Consider the following 17,039-nt stretch of genomic DNA (forward strand, 5'->3'; position numbering starts at 1 on the left):
CTGTATAAAAAAGTTATTTCAGTTATTTTGTTATAAATGAGCAAACATGTCTAAAAACCTGTTTTCGCTTTGTCATTATGGGGTATTATGTGTAGATTGATGAGGAAAAAAAACAATTTAATCAATTTTGAAATGAGGCTGTAAAGTAACAAAATGTGGAAAAAGTTAAGGGGTCTGAAGGCACTGTGCCGGCTCTGCATCATGCTTAAACTGTTGAATAGAAGGTCTGGAATGTATTTTTTATTTGATACCAGACCAAGAGCAGATATTAACAAACTATAATGACAGAAAATAATACCAATCTAACATTAATAAACTCATTCAGTGGATCTAAGTTGCTATACCTCTACTGTTATGTTGCTGGGGGAGGAAGCATGTTAGGTAGAGGTGACATATTGACATTTGGATGACTGCATGTTTCTTCTCTCTTCTTACAGCGTCAGTGTAGTGATTGGCGCTCCCAAGGCCAATACCAGTCAGTTCAACATCACAGAGGGCGGGTCCGTGTACTACTGCCCATGGAGTCTCGGCCAATCTGAGTGCCACAACATTGAATTTGACAATCAAGGTAAGAACCAATATGACCTCATTGCTTTAGGTCTTGATCACACCTTCTTGCTCTTGCAGTCTGAACATGTTCTGAATTACATTGACTTATCGACTCACAAGTGGTTTAAGCACTAACGTTTAAGTCAAACATCACAGCAGAATGCCAGCTGTCCTTTTCGCCCCGTCCCTGCTTCCTGTAACATAAACCTCTCATCCACTCCTCTCTTTTTATTGTCTTGACTGGTGACTGGAGCGTGAGACTCTTGAGAACTGGAGATTTTAGAGGATGGTTAGCAATCGTTAAGCTGGTCAAGCCGTGGTCCTGTTCTAAGCACTTCTTAAAGCCACTGGTCCATGGCCTCCAAGCTGCTGTAGCCGGCAGGTGATCATGTGTCTCTGTTCTACTTCACTGATCCTTTGTTTGACACGTTGGTTCCTGGAAACTAGATGCGCACACACAAACCCACACGCTACAGATACACACACACACACACACACACACACACACACACACACACACACACACACACACACACACACACACACACACACACACACTTGCACACCGACACCACAAACACATGCACGCACACACACACACCGATACAACACAAACACATGCGCACACATATACTTTTACGCTCATCATATGCTGCTGCATATATTATTATCTATCCTGATGCCTAGTCACTTTACCCTGCCTTCATGTACATATCTACCTCAAATACGTTTGCACATTGATCTGGTACTGGTACTTCCTGTATATAGCCTCACATTGATCTGGTACTGGTACTCCCTGTATATCGCCTCACATTGATCTTGTACTGGTACCTTCTGTATATAGCCTCACATTGATCTGGTACTGGTACTCCCTGTATATCGCCTCACATTGATCTGGTACTGGTACTCCCTGTATATAGCCTCACATTGATCTGGTACTGGTACTCCCTGTATATAGCCTCACATTGATCTGCTACTGGTACTTCCTGTATATAGCCTCACATTGATCTGCTACTGGTACTTCCTGTATATAGCCTCACATTGATCTGGTACTGATACTCCCTGTATATAGCCTCACATTGATCTGGTACTGGTACTCCCTGTATATAGACTCACATTGATCTGGTACTGGTACTCCCTGTATATAGCCTCACATTGATCTGGTACTGGTACTGGTACTTCCTGTATATAGCCTCACATTGATCTGGTACTGGTATATAGCCTCACATTGATCTGGCACTGGTACTCCCTGTATATAGCTCCACATTGATCTGGTACTGGTACTCCCTGTATATAGCCTCACATTGATCTGGTACTGGTACCTTCTGTATATAGCCTCACATTGATCTGGTACTGGTACCTTCTGTATATAGCCTCACATTGATCTGGTACTGGTACTCCCTGTATATAGCCTCACATTGATCTGGTACTGGTACTTCCTGTATATAGCCTCACATTGATCTGGTACTGGTACTCCCTGTATATAGCCTCACATTGATCTGGTACTGGTACTTCCTGTATATAGCCTCACATTGATCTGGTACTGGTACTCCCTGTATATAGCCTCACATTGATCTGGTATTGGTACTCCCTGTATATAGCCTCACATTGATCTGGAATTGGTACTCCCTGTATATAGCCTCACATTGATCTGGTACTGGTACTCCCTGTATATAGCTCCACATTGATCTGGTACTGGTACTCCCTGTATATAGCTCCACATTGATCTGGTACTGGTACTCCCTGTATATAGCTCCATTCTTGTGTATTTTATTCCTCTTGTGTTACTGTTAAAAAAAAATTTGAATATTTTTTTACTATTTGGGAAGGGCTCGTAAGCAAGCGTTTCAATGTTAAGTCTACGCCTGTTGTATTCGGCAAATGTGCTAATAGTTTTTATTTGATTTGATCCCTTTGAGCATGTCATTAGTGTCTTTCTTCTTGGGACAAAAAAAGTGTTTTGGGAGTGTTTTAGACAAGGGTTTCTTCCCTTTAGGCTAGATACAGTATGTGTTCAGTCGCAACCCCAGGGCATATAGGGAGAACAAATACACAGTCAAAAGAAACGGCCACTACATACAATGACAATAAATACAATTATATATTTGTTCTCACCAAAGAGCTTCATTTGAACCTGAATGTAAAGGGTAGACATACAGTAAACCTTCCTGGGTTTATGGCTCATTATTGTGAGCTCTTCAGAGAAGTGTTCCAGTGACTGGACAGCTGAAGGTCCCATCGACCTTTACAGGAATGATGAAAGAGTAAGTTAAGGAGTGACAGAGTTGTAGGAGAGAAGAATCTGCTGTGTATTGCGTATATTAGAGCCCCATTTTACAGCAGATCACAAGGAATCAAATTACTGGTTGCTCCTTTCTTCTGTTTTCCTTCCTTTTCTCTTCCAACAGATTAGAAAATGTGTTGCACATCCTTGGATGCTGGCTGAGGGCCATGATCGTCACAGTGATGTAATGTGCAGCAGGGCATTGGGGTGAAGGATAGTCCTTTGGGGTTTTGGACAGTGGGCTTTGAAGGCGCACATTTGATTTGTGAGGAAGAGCCAATTCTGCCATCTGGGCCAGCATACAAGAGCCTAGCACCTCTGTCTGTATGAGAAAGTGTCAGGTTTTGGCCAGGACTGTTCAGGTTTTGGTCACTAGATGTCCCCATTGCACCTTTTTTGTACCTTTTGTTTTTTCCTTGCTCTTATTATTGTTTGCACCTGTGTGTCGTTCCCTTGTTAGTATTTAAACCCTGTGTGTTCCTCAGTTCTTTGCTCAGTGTTTGTATGTTAGCACCCAGCCCCAGCCTTGTTGTGAACATATATTTCTCTTATTGGATTTTCCAGAGGTTCTCTGGTTTAGTGCTTGTGTATTTTTGAGTAGTCTTTTGAGGTTTGTTTTTCCCTGCTGTTTTTCCCACTTTGTGGAGTTTCTTTGTATTTTGGAGGATATCCATTTTGTGCCTCTTGGCTTTATTTTTTGGACATGGTGGATTTATATTCTTTGCCTGAAGATCTTGTCCTTTTATTTTAACCACCATCTCTAGTACTGCTGAGTCTGCCTCATCTTCTGGGTTCTGCCGACTATTAGTGACTGTTTCTCTCACCGGGTCCTGACAGAAACACTGAGCCATTAAAATGAACCCAGAGGTAGCCAGTACCCAGGACTTTTTTCCCATGCTGTCCCACCACGAGGGGACTGTCCAACGTCACGAAGCTGCTCTGGTTCAGCAAGAGGCCTTACTGGCTGGACATTCTCAACTTCTGTCGGAGATGATGACTTCCATAAAACAGATTTCTGATCAACTTTCCCCTGCAACCGCTTCTGCTCCAGTTCATCAGATTCAAGTGCCCGTGGCAGTTAACCCCCTGGCTGAACCTCGTCTGCCGCCTCCCCAACGGTTCTCAGGTGATCCGAGTGTTTGTAAGGGGTTTTTCACCCAATGTTCTCTCTCCTTCGAGCTGCAACCCTCGTCGTTTCCCAACGACCGGTCCAAGATAGCATATATCATCACCCTGCTGTCGGAAAAAGCCCTAGCCTGGGCTACTGCTGTGTGGGATGCCCAAAGTCCCTGCTGTGCCAGCTACTCTACCTTTGCTGAAGAATTCAAGCGAGTGTTTCAAGATCCCACCAGGGGTCCTGACTCAGCCAAACAGCTCCTGACTCTCAGCCAAGGTCGGCGCAGCGTGACGGACTATGCCATCCAGTTCCGCACGGTGGCAGCAGCGAGTGGCTGGAACGACGAGGCGCTCACAGTGTGTTTTTTGAAGGGTCTTTCCGACACCATCCAAGATGAACTGGCCACTCGGGAACCACCGGACAACCTCGAGTCCCTGATCAAGTTGGCTTCACGCATAGACCAGCGTCTGAGAGAGAGAGAGCTCAACCGTAAATCTCTCACCCTAGCTCCTATCGGTCCCAGCTCCGAGTCTCCACCTTTATCCTCGCTGACTCCACCGGAACCCATGCAGGTTGGACGCATCTCCCAGGCTGAGAGAGACCGCCGGATAAGGGAGCGATGCTGTCTATATTGCGGCAAACCGGGTCATTTCCTCTCCACGTGTCCCGGGCTCCAGGGAAAACGCACTCTCCCGTGCAGGCCTGGGAGGACTGTAACGGGAAACATAACCTCCTCCCATCCATCCAACTCCCGCCTGCTTATTCCAGTTACCCTTTCCTGGGACAACCACGAGCTTCCCCTTCAAGCCTTGGTAGACTCTGGAGCCGCAGGTAACTTCATGGATGGTGTTTGGGCGAAGGAGAATGGCGTTCCCTCTGAACCTCTTAGTGACCCCATAAGGGTTACTACGTTGGATGGAAGCCCTTTGGGATCTGGACTTGTCACTCGTGTCACTACCCCCTTGCGACTTTCAGTTTCCCAACACCAGGAAGTGATGAACTTTCATCTGACCTCGTGTTCCGAGTTCCCTCTCGTCCTTGGATACCCCTGGCTTCACAGCCATAACCCTCACATCGACTGGTCTGTGGGCACTATCAAGCAGTGGGGTCCTACGTGCCAAGCCACTTGTATCTTCCCTAGTTCCCCGAGTTCCCCTCCCGAGTCTCTAGAATCCATCGACCTGTCCCGAGTTCCCGAGTGTTACCATGACCTCAAACCGGTATTTAGCAAACAGAGGGCCACCAAACTACCACCCCATAGACCTTACGATTGCCCCATCGACCTGTTTCCGGGCACCTGCCCCCCCAGGGGTCGGATCTTTTCCCTATCTCCTCCCGAACGAGCTGCTATGGATACCTACATCAAGGACGCTCTGGCAGCAGGCCTCATGCGTCCATCCACCTCGCCGGCGGGAGCAGGGTTTTTCTTTGTGGCCAAAAAAGACGGTGGATTACGTCCTTGCATCGACTACCGGGGACTTAATGCCATAACCGTCCGTAACCGCTACCTGCTACCCCTTATGGCCACAGCCTTTGAGCTGCTCCAGGAAGCAGTGGTCTTCACTAAGCTTGACCTACGGAACGCATACCATCTTGTGCGGATCAAACCCGGTGACGAGTGGAAGACCGCTTTCAACACGCCTACTGGTCACTACGAATACTTGGTGATGCCCTTCGGCCTGACCAACGCCCCGGCTGTGTTCCAAGCGCTCATAAACGATGTGCTTAGGGATATGCTTAACATTTTCGTGTTTGTTTACTTGGATGACATCCTCATCTTTTCGAGCTCCCTTCAAGAACACACTAAGCATGTCAGACAAGTGCTCAAACGCCTCCTAGACAGCCATTTGTACGTTAAGCCGGAAAAGTGTGAATTCCATTCCTCTCGAGTACAATTCCTGGGATTTGTAGTGGAACCCGGTCGAGTCCAGATGGACCCCAAGAAGGTAGGGGCGGTAGGGGATTGGCCCACCCCCAAGTCCGTTAAGGAAGTTCAGCGTTTCCTGGGCTTCACTAACTTTTACCGCAAGTTCATCAAGAACTTCAGCTCGGTGGCAGCCCCTCTCAGCTGTAACCAAGGGTGGCAACACAAGGTTTCTGTGGGGAAGAGAAGCTGAGACGGCCTTCCAAGGACTCAAGCAGCGCATCCTCTCTGCTCCCATCCTGACACTACCGACGGCGGATTAACCTTTTGTGGTGGAGGTAGACGCATCAGAGGTTGGTGTTGGAGCTGTCCTGTCTCAGAGGGGGGAAGACAAGAGGCTTCATCCTTGCGCCTTCTTCTCTCACCGGCTTACCCCGGCCGAGAGGAATTACGATGTGGGGGATCGTGAACTCCTAGCGGTTAAGATGGCATTGAAGGAATGGAGACACTGGCTCGAGGGGGCTTCTCAACCATTTCAAGTGCTTACGGACCACAAAAATCTGGAGTATATCCAGCAGGCGAAGCGGTTGAACTCCAGACAAGCTCGATGGTCTCTTTTCTTCAGCCGATTCCAGTTTATCCTTACCTATAGACCCGGGTCGAAGAATCTCAAACCGGACGCCTTGTCACGAGTCTACTCTCCTGCCATTCGAGAAGATACTGACATGACTGTTCTTCCTGCCGCTAAGATCGTGGCTCCAATCTCGTGGCAAGTTGAGGATACCGTGAGACAAGCTCAAGCCATCGAACCGGGTCCTAAGGGAGGTCCTGCCAATCGGTTGTTTGTTCCCAAGGCAGCAAGATCTCAAGTCCTTCTGTGGGGGCACTCCTCTCGCCTCACCTGTCACCCGGGCGTAGGTCGCACCTTGGAGTTCATTCAGCGTAAGTTCTGGTGGCCCACCATAAGAGAAGACGTTGCCACTTTAGTCAAGGCCTGTCCCGTGTGCTGCCAGGGCAAATCTTCTCACCTCCGCCCTCAAGGACTCCTTCACCCTTTATCTATTCCCCACCGACCCTGGTCCCATATCTCGTTGGACTTTATTACTGGCCTTCCTCCGTCCCATGGTAATACTACTATCCTAGTCATCATCGACAGGTTTTCTAAGGCGGCCAGGTTTGTTCCCTTGACCAAATTACCTTCTGCCAAGGAAACAGCTGAGTTGGTGATTAACCATGTGTTCCGAGTCTTTGGCATTCCGCAAGATATGGTTTCCGACAGAGGTCCCCAGTTCGCCTCAAGGTTTTGGAAGGCCTTCTGCCAACTCATAGGGGCCACGGCCAGTTTATCTTCAGGGTACCATCCGGAGTCCAACAGCCAAACTGAGAGGATGAATCAGGAGCTGGAAACCACCCTCAGATGTATGGTTTCCAACAACCCGTCCACATGGTCATCCTTCATTGTTTGGGCCGAGTACGCGCACAACACCTTGTGCTCCTCCTCCACTGGTATATCCCCGTACGAGTGTCAGTTTGGCTATGCTCCTCTATTGTTCCCGGACCAGGAGGCAGAAGTCAGAGTGCCTTCAGCCTCGAGGTTCATCAGACGCTGTCGGCTTACGTGGAAGAAGGCCCGTCTTAATCTTCTGCGTTCCTCACAGCAGTACCAGCGACAAGCCAACAGACGTCGCCGTCCCGGTCCTACCCTGTACCCTGGCCAGAGAGTATGGCTCTCAACAAAGAACTTACCGCTACGGGTGGAGTCTCGTAAGCTGTCCCAGAGATTCATCGGTCCCTTTAAGATTGCCAGGAGAGTCAATCCCGTTACTTTTCGCCTGCACTTACCCAGATCCCTTAAGATCAATCCAACATTTCACATTTCTTTATTAAAACCTGTTGTTTTTTCTCCCCTTATCCCGGCAGGCAGACCTCCCCCTCCGCCCCGTGTCATCGGAGGCCAGTCGGCTTATACCGTCCACCGGATACTGGATTCCCGCCGGGTGCAGCGGTCCTGGCAGTATCTGGTGGACTGGGAGGGCTACGGTCCCGAGGAGCGCTCCTGGGTTCCTGCCAAGGACATACTGGACCCTGACCTCATTCGTCAGTTCAGGGCCCTCCACCCTGAGAAGGCTGGTAGGAACGTCAGGAGCCATTCCTAGGAGGGGGATTCTGTCAGGTTTTGGCCAGGACTGTTCAGGTTTTGGTCACTAGATGTCCCCATTGCACCTTTTTTGTACCTTTTGTTTTTTCCTTGCTCTTATTATTGTTTGCACCTGTGTGTCGTTCCCTTGTTAGTATTTAAACCCTGTGTGTTCCTCAGTTCTTTGCTCAGTGTTTGTATGTTAGCACCCAGCCCCAGCCTTGTTGTGAACATATATTTCTCTTATTGGATTTTCCAGAGGTTCTCTGGTTTAGTGCTTGTGTATTTTTGAGTAGTCTTTTGAGGTTTGTTTTTCCCTGCTGTTTTTCCCACTTTGTGGAGTTTCTTTGTATTTTGGAGGATATCCATTTTGTGCCTCTTGGCTTTATTTTTGGACGTGGTGGATTTATATTCTTTGCCTGAAGATCTTGTCCTTTTATTAAACCACCATCTCTAGTACTGCTGAGTCTGCCTCATCTTCTGGGTTCTGCCGACTATTAGTGACTGTTTCTCTCACCGGGTCCTGACACAAAGGAAATATGTTTTCCTTATTTGCTTATGACATGGTTAGAGCTCAGCTAACTGTGGTAGATATTATACCGGTAATATATTAGTATTGACCCTTTATATGAGATGTGTGTCTTTTTTTGTGCCATTTTTCAGGGTCTCCCCTAAGTATGGGTGAGGTCTTCCCTGAGCCTAACCAAGAGGCCTCCCTCTCCACTTCCCATTCCAATGAGATAAGAAGAGACAGCCCAGGGATCTGAGGGAGGGAGAGGGACAGGGGGGGGGAATCAGAGCCCTGTTTCTATCTCTGAACCATCTTCCCCTACCACCAGTAACTCCCCCAGGGCCAGCTAATGTGATGAGTGAATTTGGCCCCTTGTCTCTGACCGCATCCGCCCTGTACTCTAACCCAGGATACTCATCTAAGGGGTCTCCTCTCGCAAAGTTCAAAGGGGAGAGTCTGTGGACACACGCCAGACCTCACCCTACCCTCTGCTGTCCTGTCCCAGGAGAGAGAAGGGTAGAGGGGCACTAGTCACGTCAGCACAAAGTCTACCCAAGTTCAATGAAAGGACGTTACATGACATGTTATTGCCACAAGCGTCTGCTGGATTTTTCTTTCTTGTTTGTATCAAAGCCGTGTTTGTCTGGCTTGTCCTGGCTCTTAATCTTAACCTACTGATCTTTTCATCATTCCATCCGTCACACTGTATGAATGCCAATATAGCGCCTCTGACATGGACAATAAGAGCAGTGACAGACACGGAGATCAGAGCACAGCAGCTCATTGAGAAGTGAAGTTAGAGAACACCCCAACGTCAGTTCTGTATGGAGTTGATAGTCTTGGGCTCTGAACGTAGCGATCATGTCATTGACATAACTGTAGAGATGTCATGTTGAATATCATTTTCTGTTTTACCGTGACCAGGTGGTCAAGAAGAATCCATCTACTATAGTTCTGAAACATGAATAATAGATGGATTTCCCTGCTGATAGTCATGGTTGCCGGGGTAGTGTGTCCTAAATAGAAAGTCCTATTTGTCTTGCATGTCTCCTCAGTGTCACCCCCTCACTTTATCAAATCAAAGGCCCCTGAGTTCTGAAAATAGTCTTGCAGATTATTGCAGTGCAGTTAAAGGAACAAGCCTCTTTAGATATTTTTATGTGTTAGGCATGTTATTTGTGGTATCGCTAAAGCGTGTCTTTCCACACATGATGGAGGTGACCACATGTATTATGGTAGGGAACAGGGGTGCTGTGAGCCCATGAGTAATGCTGAAGGGGAAGCCTGGTGACGTTATATCTACTGTGACGTTATTAAAGGACCCTAATCCCCACTGCTTTCCTTCCAGGCCAGGGGGGAGACCAAACTCACTGAGAGAAGGATGAAGCAAAGCAGGAGAGGGGAAGAAAAAGGAACAGAACGAGAGAGAGAGTGATATACAAAGGGATGAACAGAAAGTGGAGAGGGAGAGGGAACACTTGCGAGAGAGAGATGCATGCCTAAGAGGTTGCTAGGAAGAAACAGAGCCAGAGCGTTTGTTTTCCTTGGACGCAGTCCCCCCCCCCCCCTTTCTTTCTTTCCTTCCACCAAGACATGGAGCAGAGCAGGCCCTCGCCCAGAGCTGACACACAGCCTGCAGAGGAGGCTGAAACACAGCCTGCTTTCCTCACATCCACAGGTCACAACCTCTGGCTCACACCACCAGGCCCCCTTCCCCGACAGATAGATATGGCTCTGTTGCAACACTTGTGGTTTAGCGCTGGAGAGTGGTGGGAAAAAAGAAGTGGGCTGGGGTGCGGTTGCTGGGTACAAGTTCCACTGGATACGTCTTGTCCGAATTCCAAGCCTTTAGAATACTTGTTACAGGATGTTTCACGGTATGTACACTGTATAAACCGATTTGTTTGGATTTTGTGTCTCACCATGGCAACACAGATGTTGCATCAGTCTTGCCAATAAAACGTCCTGTTTGAACCTGTTTGAACCTGACTCCTGCAGCCATGTCTTGTCCTGTCACAGAGGCTGCATCCTAAATGGCACCCTATTCCCTACATAGTGCATGTCTCTGGTCAAGAGTAGCACACTATATAGGGAGTATGGTGCCATTTGGGTCTCAGACAGCGATGGAGTAGAGCTCTGGGTTACAGGCCAGGTGGCCAAACAGAGTCAGGGTCAGTGTGGTCACCAAGAGCTGGACCAGTCAGAGAACTCACGTTGACATCTGAACAGTGAGGACCAGAGCCATAATGAGGAATATTAGGCTCTGGTGAGCACCAAATACCTTCTAGTTTTCCTCTGTTTCTCTCTGGAAGGTTCTTCATGAGAAACTTGATGTGTGTTAGTGTTTAATGATGCAGTAAGTTAGTCCTGTAGTAGCAGATGTTTGGATGACGTTGTCTGGAGCCTCCAAGAGAAGAACAACAATGATTCATTAGGGGCTTTTTTCAGTCATCACTCATACACTCAGTTTAGTTGTTGTTCTGTCTTCTTCCCAGGGAACCGCATAGTCACTGTCAATGGCACAGACTACCAGGCTGAAGTCAAGTCCCACCAGTGGTTCGGCGCCACCGTCCGTTCCCACGGAGACACCATTCTGGTAAGACGACACTCAGAGACTGAGACCAGGTTGAGAAAGTCAGTTTACTTTCAATGTTGGTCTCTATAGCCCAGAGTCCCTCAACTGTTATGATGTCTGGCGTTCATGTCAAGGGGTTATATATGTTCATTGTTCCAAGTTTGTCTTAAAGGTCTTTGTCTATTTATTTGTTGTGACTCTATTACAATTTTCACCTCCACTGTGTCTCTGAGGAGAAGTGTTTTGTGCTCCTGTGACATTGAAGTTGAGATGACTGTAGGTTGTTTTTGATGATTGTGAGGGACGTGACCTGGATTTGGTTACATTGTTACTTTTCTCCAGATGTAACATTAACCTCTTCCTGGGTTTCCATCGAGTTACACAGGGTGTTGTTGTAACTGAAAAAACAACTCCCTCCTCTGCCCCCCCCCCCCCCCCCCCCCATATAGGCCTGTGCCCCCCTCTACTCCTGGAGAACCAAAGCAGACATGCCCCAGTCAGATACCACGGGAACCTGCTACCTCTCTGTCAAGAACTTCACCAAGTTTGTGGAATATGCTCCCTGTCGCACAGGTAATCCTTCTTGGTTTTTCACAAAGACATCATCCAATTTCTAATGCTCTTCTCTGCCGACCGACTACCCCACTACCCAACTACAGGTGACTCCTGTGGCCTACCTCTGACACAGCAGCTGTCCACACAGCAGGCTATTAGACAGGGGTTAAGTGCTGCGCCTGAAGGCCACAACAGAAGGGATGTATATAGTCTCAAGTACACCTACTGAGTAAACACTTCCAGCGACATCACACACTAGCTGTGGGGAAAGAATGTACCTTTATCAGATGCAGTCAATTATGTTATCCCGTATTGACCAAGTGTATCCCTACTGCTGTAATGGCTGGCTGGCTTGGTTCTGTTCACAATACACAGTTGAGTCATCACGTCAAGGTTCAAAATATTTCCAAAATATCTACATTCTGAAGTATTGGTTTAATATGAGGACATTTATGGTTCTTTAAATTAGCTTTTTCAAATCGGAAACATTCATGTCTAAAACTGATGTATCAACCTTTGCCTCTGTTTATTTCAGAATTCATTAACGAGGTTGGTCAGGGCTACTGTCAGGGGGGATTCAGTGCTGATTTCACGAAGGTAACACTCCTAAACACTTCCTCTCAGTTCAGTACCAGAGGTTTATCAAATACTATGGATTGCAAACACACATGATCTCACTCATGATTCTGTCTCTTTCTCTGCTGCTCTCGCTCTCTCGTTTTCAGGATGGGAAAGTGGTGCTTGGAGGACCAGGCAGCTTCTTCTGGCAAGGTACAGGGTTTGACAACCCCCCCGGACCACAAGCAAATAAGTTGTAGCAGTATTCTGAAGTTATTTGTGTGAAACCTGAGAGAAACTTTCCATTCACTCCCTGTTTCCTGCTTCCTGTGTCTCCTCAGGTCAGGTGATCTCAGCAGCCAAAGAGGAGATAATCAAGGCGTACTATCCAGGGTACTTCATGCAGTCTGTGGAGGGACAGACCCAGACCAGACAGGCTCAGATCAAATATGACGACAGCTACCACGGTAAGACATTCCTCTCTCGTAATTCTATCACTCTCCTGATCCCTTTGCGTTCCAAACATGCTGGTTTCCTGTGTAGGCTACTTGAGTTTGAGAACTATGATTTGGAAACGTCACCGCGTTCCCTCTAACCCTCTGACCTCTGATAAAAGGTGGATAGATGCAGAGTTGGGCAAAGTACATGTCTTTATCCATAGATTACACTTCAGGAGTAATGGAGGTGTATGGGTTCTGAATGCATGATATCATATGACTAATGTCTGCTCTCTCTTGTGGCCTTGCAGGTTACTCTGTTGCAGTTGGGGAATTCAGTGGAGATGACGTGGAAGGTAAAGACATCTGTACCGCAGACTTCCACAGGCCTGGCTGCAGGTCAGACAGCCATTAAAGGGTTCAGATTGTTTACTATACCTGAAGTGAACTCAAACTGAACTCACCTACACAATTCTGTCCCGCTACTAAGCTGGAAAGACTGCGATCGCTGGAATTCCAGACGGCTGTGACCTTTGTGATATTTCCCCTCCTAAATCTTCATTTTTTTCTCTGTTTTCCCCCTGTCTGTGCACTTCTCAGATGTTGTGGCTGGGGTCCCAAAAGGGGTCATGCTCTATGGTTTGGTAAGAAAACCTCATCACCGCTCTCATTTTGAGTGGAATATCGTAACACAGGCCTAATACACTATACATATGTTGGACCTCAGCGATTTTGACCATGTGTTCTGTGTGTGTGTCTGCTCTCTGCAGGTGTCTGTTTTAAATGGCACTGATCTGAAGTCCATGCTCAACTACACTGGCGAACAGGTAAGCCACAAACCTCATCTCAAACTCATAGCTGTTTTTTTCAGACAGACTCTGCGGTTCCATAACTAGCTGTTTCTCGTGGCAACTCTTAATTTCCTGAGTCAGTGTATACTGGAACACTGATGATATAAGCAAAATAATTTCCTTTACAAGTCTCTGCTAACTGGATTTCAAGCCATCTGTGGTTTGCTGTAAAGCATAATTATTGAAGTTAAAGTGCAGAAGCAATTTTCTCCAAATGAGCAGCATGATCCTTTCTGCAAATGGAATGGAAATAGCGTGTGCCCCTTTTAATGGTGCTGATTGGTTCAGCTGAGTAAATAAAATCATACGTGTATTTGCTTACCCTGGGAGTCTGGAAATTAAGCTGTTTCTGTCGCTTTGCTACTTCAGATAGAAATGTATTATACAGACATGACAAAAAAGACTAACTTAACAGCTTCAAGTTAGACCAAGCAAGCACCATCATTTTCATTGACCATTTTGTCTCTGTTAGTAGTCTCTTCTACAGGATCTCTCTTAATTCAAGTAGATTTACTGTCATTTCTGTTAGAAGCCCCTTTGCTTAAAAGCAGCTTTTCTATTTTGAGCCATTTTGAACCCAGATAGATAGTGATGTTGACAGGATGTACTGATGTTTACTCAGATGGGCTCCTATTTTGGGTATGCTGTGGCCACAGCCGACATCAATAGCGACGGGTGAGTTCTCTAAGAGTCGAACATGACATTCTAATGAAACATTGTCATACAGTATGTTCTCGCCCATGAGCAAGATTTAATTTATCCAATAATGTTATGGGAAAACTCAGTCAACATCAATAATGAAGAATGAGTAGGAGTCGATTCTCAGACAGCTGACATAGTGGCGTTCTCACCCTTTTTAATGATATGGGTGGTGGTGAGACTGGGTTTCTGACCAATGACTACTTTTATGGGAAATGTGTCTTTTGTGTCTGTACTAGGGTTGAGAAATTGTAAAAAATAATTTCTCTAAAGCCTGGGAATTGTAGGAAAGCTTACTGAATTTGCCACATTAGTCTGTACAATGTATATGTCTGTGACCGTGTGTTTCTCTCTCCTCCCCTCAGGATGTCGGACCTGTTGGTGGGAGCTCCCATGTACATGACCCGAGGGTCAGACAGCCGTCTGGAGGAGGTGGGCCGTGTGTACCTCTATCTGCAGCGTGGACCACTAGACCTGAAGCCAACTCTCAACCTGACCGGGACCCAGGTGTTTGGGAGGTTTGGCAGCACCATCGCACCTCTGGGAGACCTCAACCAGGACGGATACAATGGTGAGAGGTGTGGTGGTAATACTGGAGCTTTAAGGGACAGAAGAAAGCATTATTTGATTGAAAAGTGAAACCTTCCCTCTTATGGACCGTTCGTGTGTCAGGTTATTGATTTTGAGACTACTACATGTCGTTTTTGTTGGTCTCATGTAGTTAATTCCAAGTCCCAGTAGTCTGGAAAGTTCTGATTGATCTCATGGTCTTCTCCTGTTCTCTCCTCTTCTCTGATTGGTAGACTTGGCCATCAGCTGTCCTTTCGGTGGAGAGGACCAGCAGGGATTGGTTCTCATCTACAACGGATTCGCCGGTGGGCTCAGGGACACACCCTCTCAGGTCATAGCTGGCCAATGGGCTTCAGGCACAGTGCCGGCCAGCTTTGGATTCGCACTTCGAGGTGCTAAGGATCAGGACATGAATGGCTACCCAGGTGAGTGACAAGTCCAGTGAATTTTTAAAAACATCTCTCATAGTTCGGAGTGTGCTTATACTGTGTACTTGTTGTTTACTTGTAGTCTATGAACTATAAATGTTTTTTCACAACAGATCTTATTGTTGGTGCTTTTGGAGTTGACAAGGCGATTTTGTACAGGTAATTTCATTTTACTCATAACCTTCTATCTGTCAAACTATTGAGGGATTTTTTTAATACTAGTAAAAAAATAGTGTCGAGTTAAGAGGTTTACCCAAAGGTCTGCCTGTATCATATGTAACTTCAGCCCAAAGGTCTGCCTCTATCATATGTAACTTCATCCCAAAGGTCTGCCTCTATCATATGTAACTTCAGCCCAAAGGTCTGCCTCTATCATATGTAACTTCATCCCAAAGGTCTGCCTCTATCATATGTAACTTCAGCCCAAAGGTCTGCCTCTATCATATGTAACTTCAGCCCAAAGGTCTGCCTCTATCATATGTAACTTCAGCCCAAAGGTCTGCCTCTATCATATGTAACTTCAGCCCAAAGGTCTGCCTCTGTCATATGTAACTTCAGCCCAAAGGTCTGCCTCTGTCATATGTAACTTCAGCCCAAAGGTCTGCCTCTGTCATATGTAACTTCAGCCCAAAGGTCTGCCTCTATCATATGTAACTTCAGCCCAATGGTCTGCCTCTATCATATGTAACTTCAGCCCTAAGTTCAGCCTCTATCATATGTAACTTCAGCCCTAAGTTCAGCCTCTATCATATGTAACTTCAGCCCAAAGGTCTGCCTCTATCATATGTAACTTCAACCAAAAGGTCTGCCTCTATCATATGTAACTTTGCTCCCATCTAATGTACCACAGATCCCGGCCCATCGTCAACACCAGCGCCTCCCTGACCATCTACCCCACAATGATCAACCCTGAGGAGAAGAGTTGTTCAGTCAACAACGGCAACACCACCATACCTGTCTCCTGGTAAGCACTGCATCATACCTGTCTCCTGGTAAGTACTGCATCATACCTGTCTCCTGGTAAGCACTGCATCATACCTGTCTCCTGGTAAGCACTGCATCATACCTGTCTCCTGGTAAGTACTGCATCATACCTGTCTCCTGGTAAGCACTGCATCATACCTGTCTCCTGGTAAACACTGCATCATACCTGTCTCCTGGTAAGAACTGCATCATACCTGTCTCTTGGTAAGTACTCATCATACCTGTCTCCTGGTAAGCACTGCATCATACCTGTCTCCTGGTAAACACTGCATCATACCTGTCTCCTGGTAAGCACTGCATCATACCTGTCTCCTGGTAAGCACTGCATCATACCTGTCTCCTGGTAAGCACTGCATCATACCTGTCTTCTGGTAAGTACTGCATCATACCTGTCTCCTGGTAAGTACTGCATCATACCTGTCTCCTGGTAAGTACTGCATCATACCTGTCTCCTGGTAAGTACTGCATCATACCTGTCTCCTGGTAAGCACTGCATCATACCTGTCTCCTGGTAAGCACTGCATCATACCTGTCTCCTGGTAAGCACTGCATCATACCTGTCTCCTGGTAAACACTGCATCATACCTGTCTCCTGGTAAGTACTGCATCATACCTGTCTCCTGGTAAGCACTGCATCATATCTGTCTCCTGGTAAACACTACATCATATCTGTCTCCTGGTAAGTACTCCATCATACCTGTCTCCTGGTAAGTACTGCATCATACCTGTGTCATGTTGAGTACTTGTCTAGTCTCCAGGACCTGAGTGTTGATCAAGGATCAGGTCTCCATCCATGTTATCTTTTTCAGTATGTTTTAAAATTGTAAATTGATCCTAGATCAGCAACCCCTACTCTAAGACAGTTTGTGAATACAGGTGCAGACTCCATTATCTAAGGGTGTTGTTGTCTAACTGCTGCT

At 46.7% G+C, this 17,039-nt stretch overlaps 1 protein-coding gene across 1 annotated transcript in view; it reads left to right on the top strand.

The window, feature by feature from the left end:
* The window catches only part of LOC139557592 (integrin alpha-5-like), an 86,508-nt gene that overhangs the window by 33,606 nt on the left and 35,863 nt on the right, over positions 1–17,039 (top strand). Inside the window, exons 2-15 of the mRNA XM_071372596.1 lie at positions 438–568; positions 10,958–11,058; positions 11,487–11,610; positions 12,128–12,189; positions 12,318–12,363; positions 12,492–12,617; positions 12,899–12,943; positions 13,188–13,231; positions 13,358–13,414; positions 14,061–14,113; positions 14,503–14,708; positions 14,941–15,132; positions 15,249–15,294; positions 15,986–16,099. Coding sequence (XP_071228697.1) covers positions 438–568; positions 10,958–11,058; positions 11,487–11,610; positions 12,128–12,189; positions 12,318–12,363; positions 12,492–12,617; positions 12,899–12,943; positions 13,188–13,231; positions 13,358–13,414; positions 14,061–14,113; positions 14,503–14,708; positions 14,941–15,132; positions 15,249–15,294; positions 15,986–16,099 — 1,347 coding nt within the window. The remainder of the gene's footprint in view (positions 1–437; positions 569–10,957; positions 11,059–11,486; positions 11,611–12,127; positions 12,190–12,317; positions 12,364–12,491; positions 12,618–12,898; positions 12,944–13,187; positions 13,232–13,357; positions 13,415–14,060; positions 14,114–14,502; positions 14,709–14,940; positions 15,133–15,248; positions 15,295–15,985; positions 16,100–17,039) is intronic.

The sequence above is a fragment of the Salvelinus alpinus genome, chromosome 28, assembly GCF_045679555.1.
Source record: "Salvelinus alpinus chromosome 28, SLU_Salpinus.1, whole genome shotgun sequence".
NCBI lineage: Eukaryota > Metazoa > Chordata > Actinopteri > Salmoniformes > Salmonidae > Salvelinus > Salvelinus alpinus.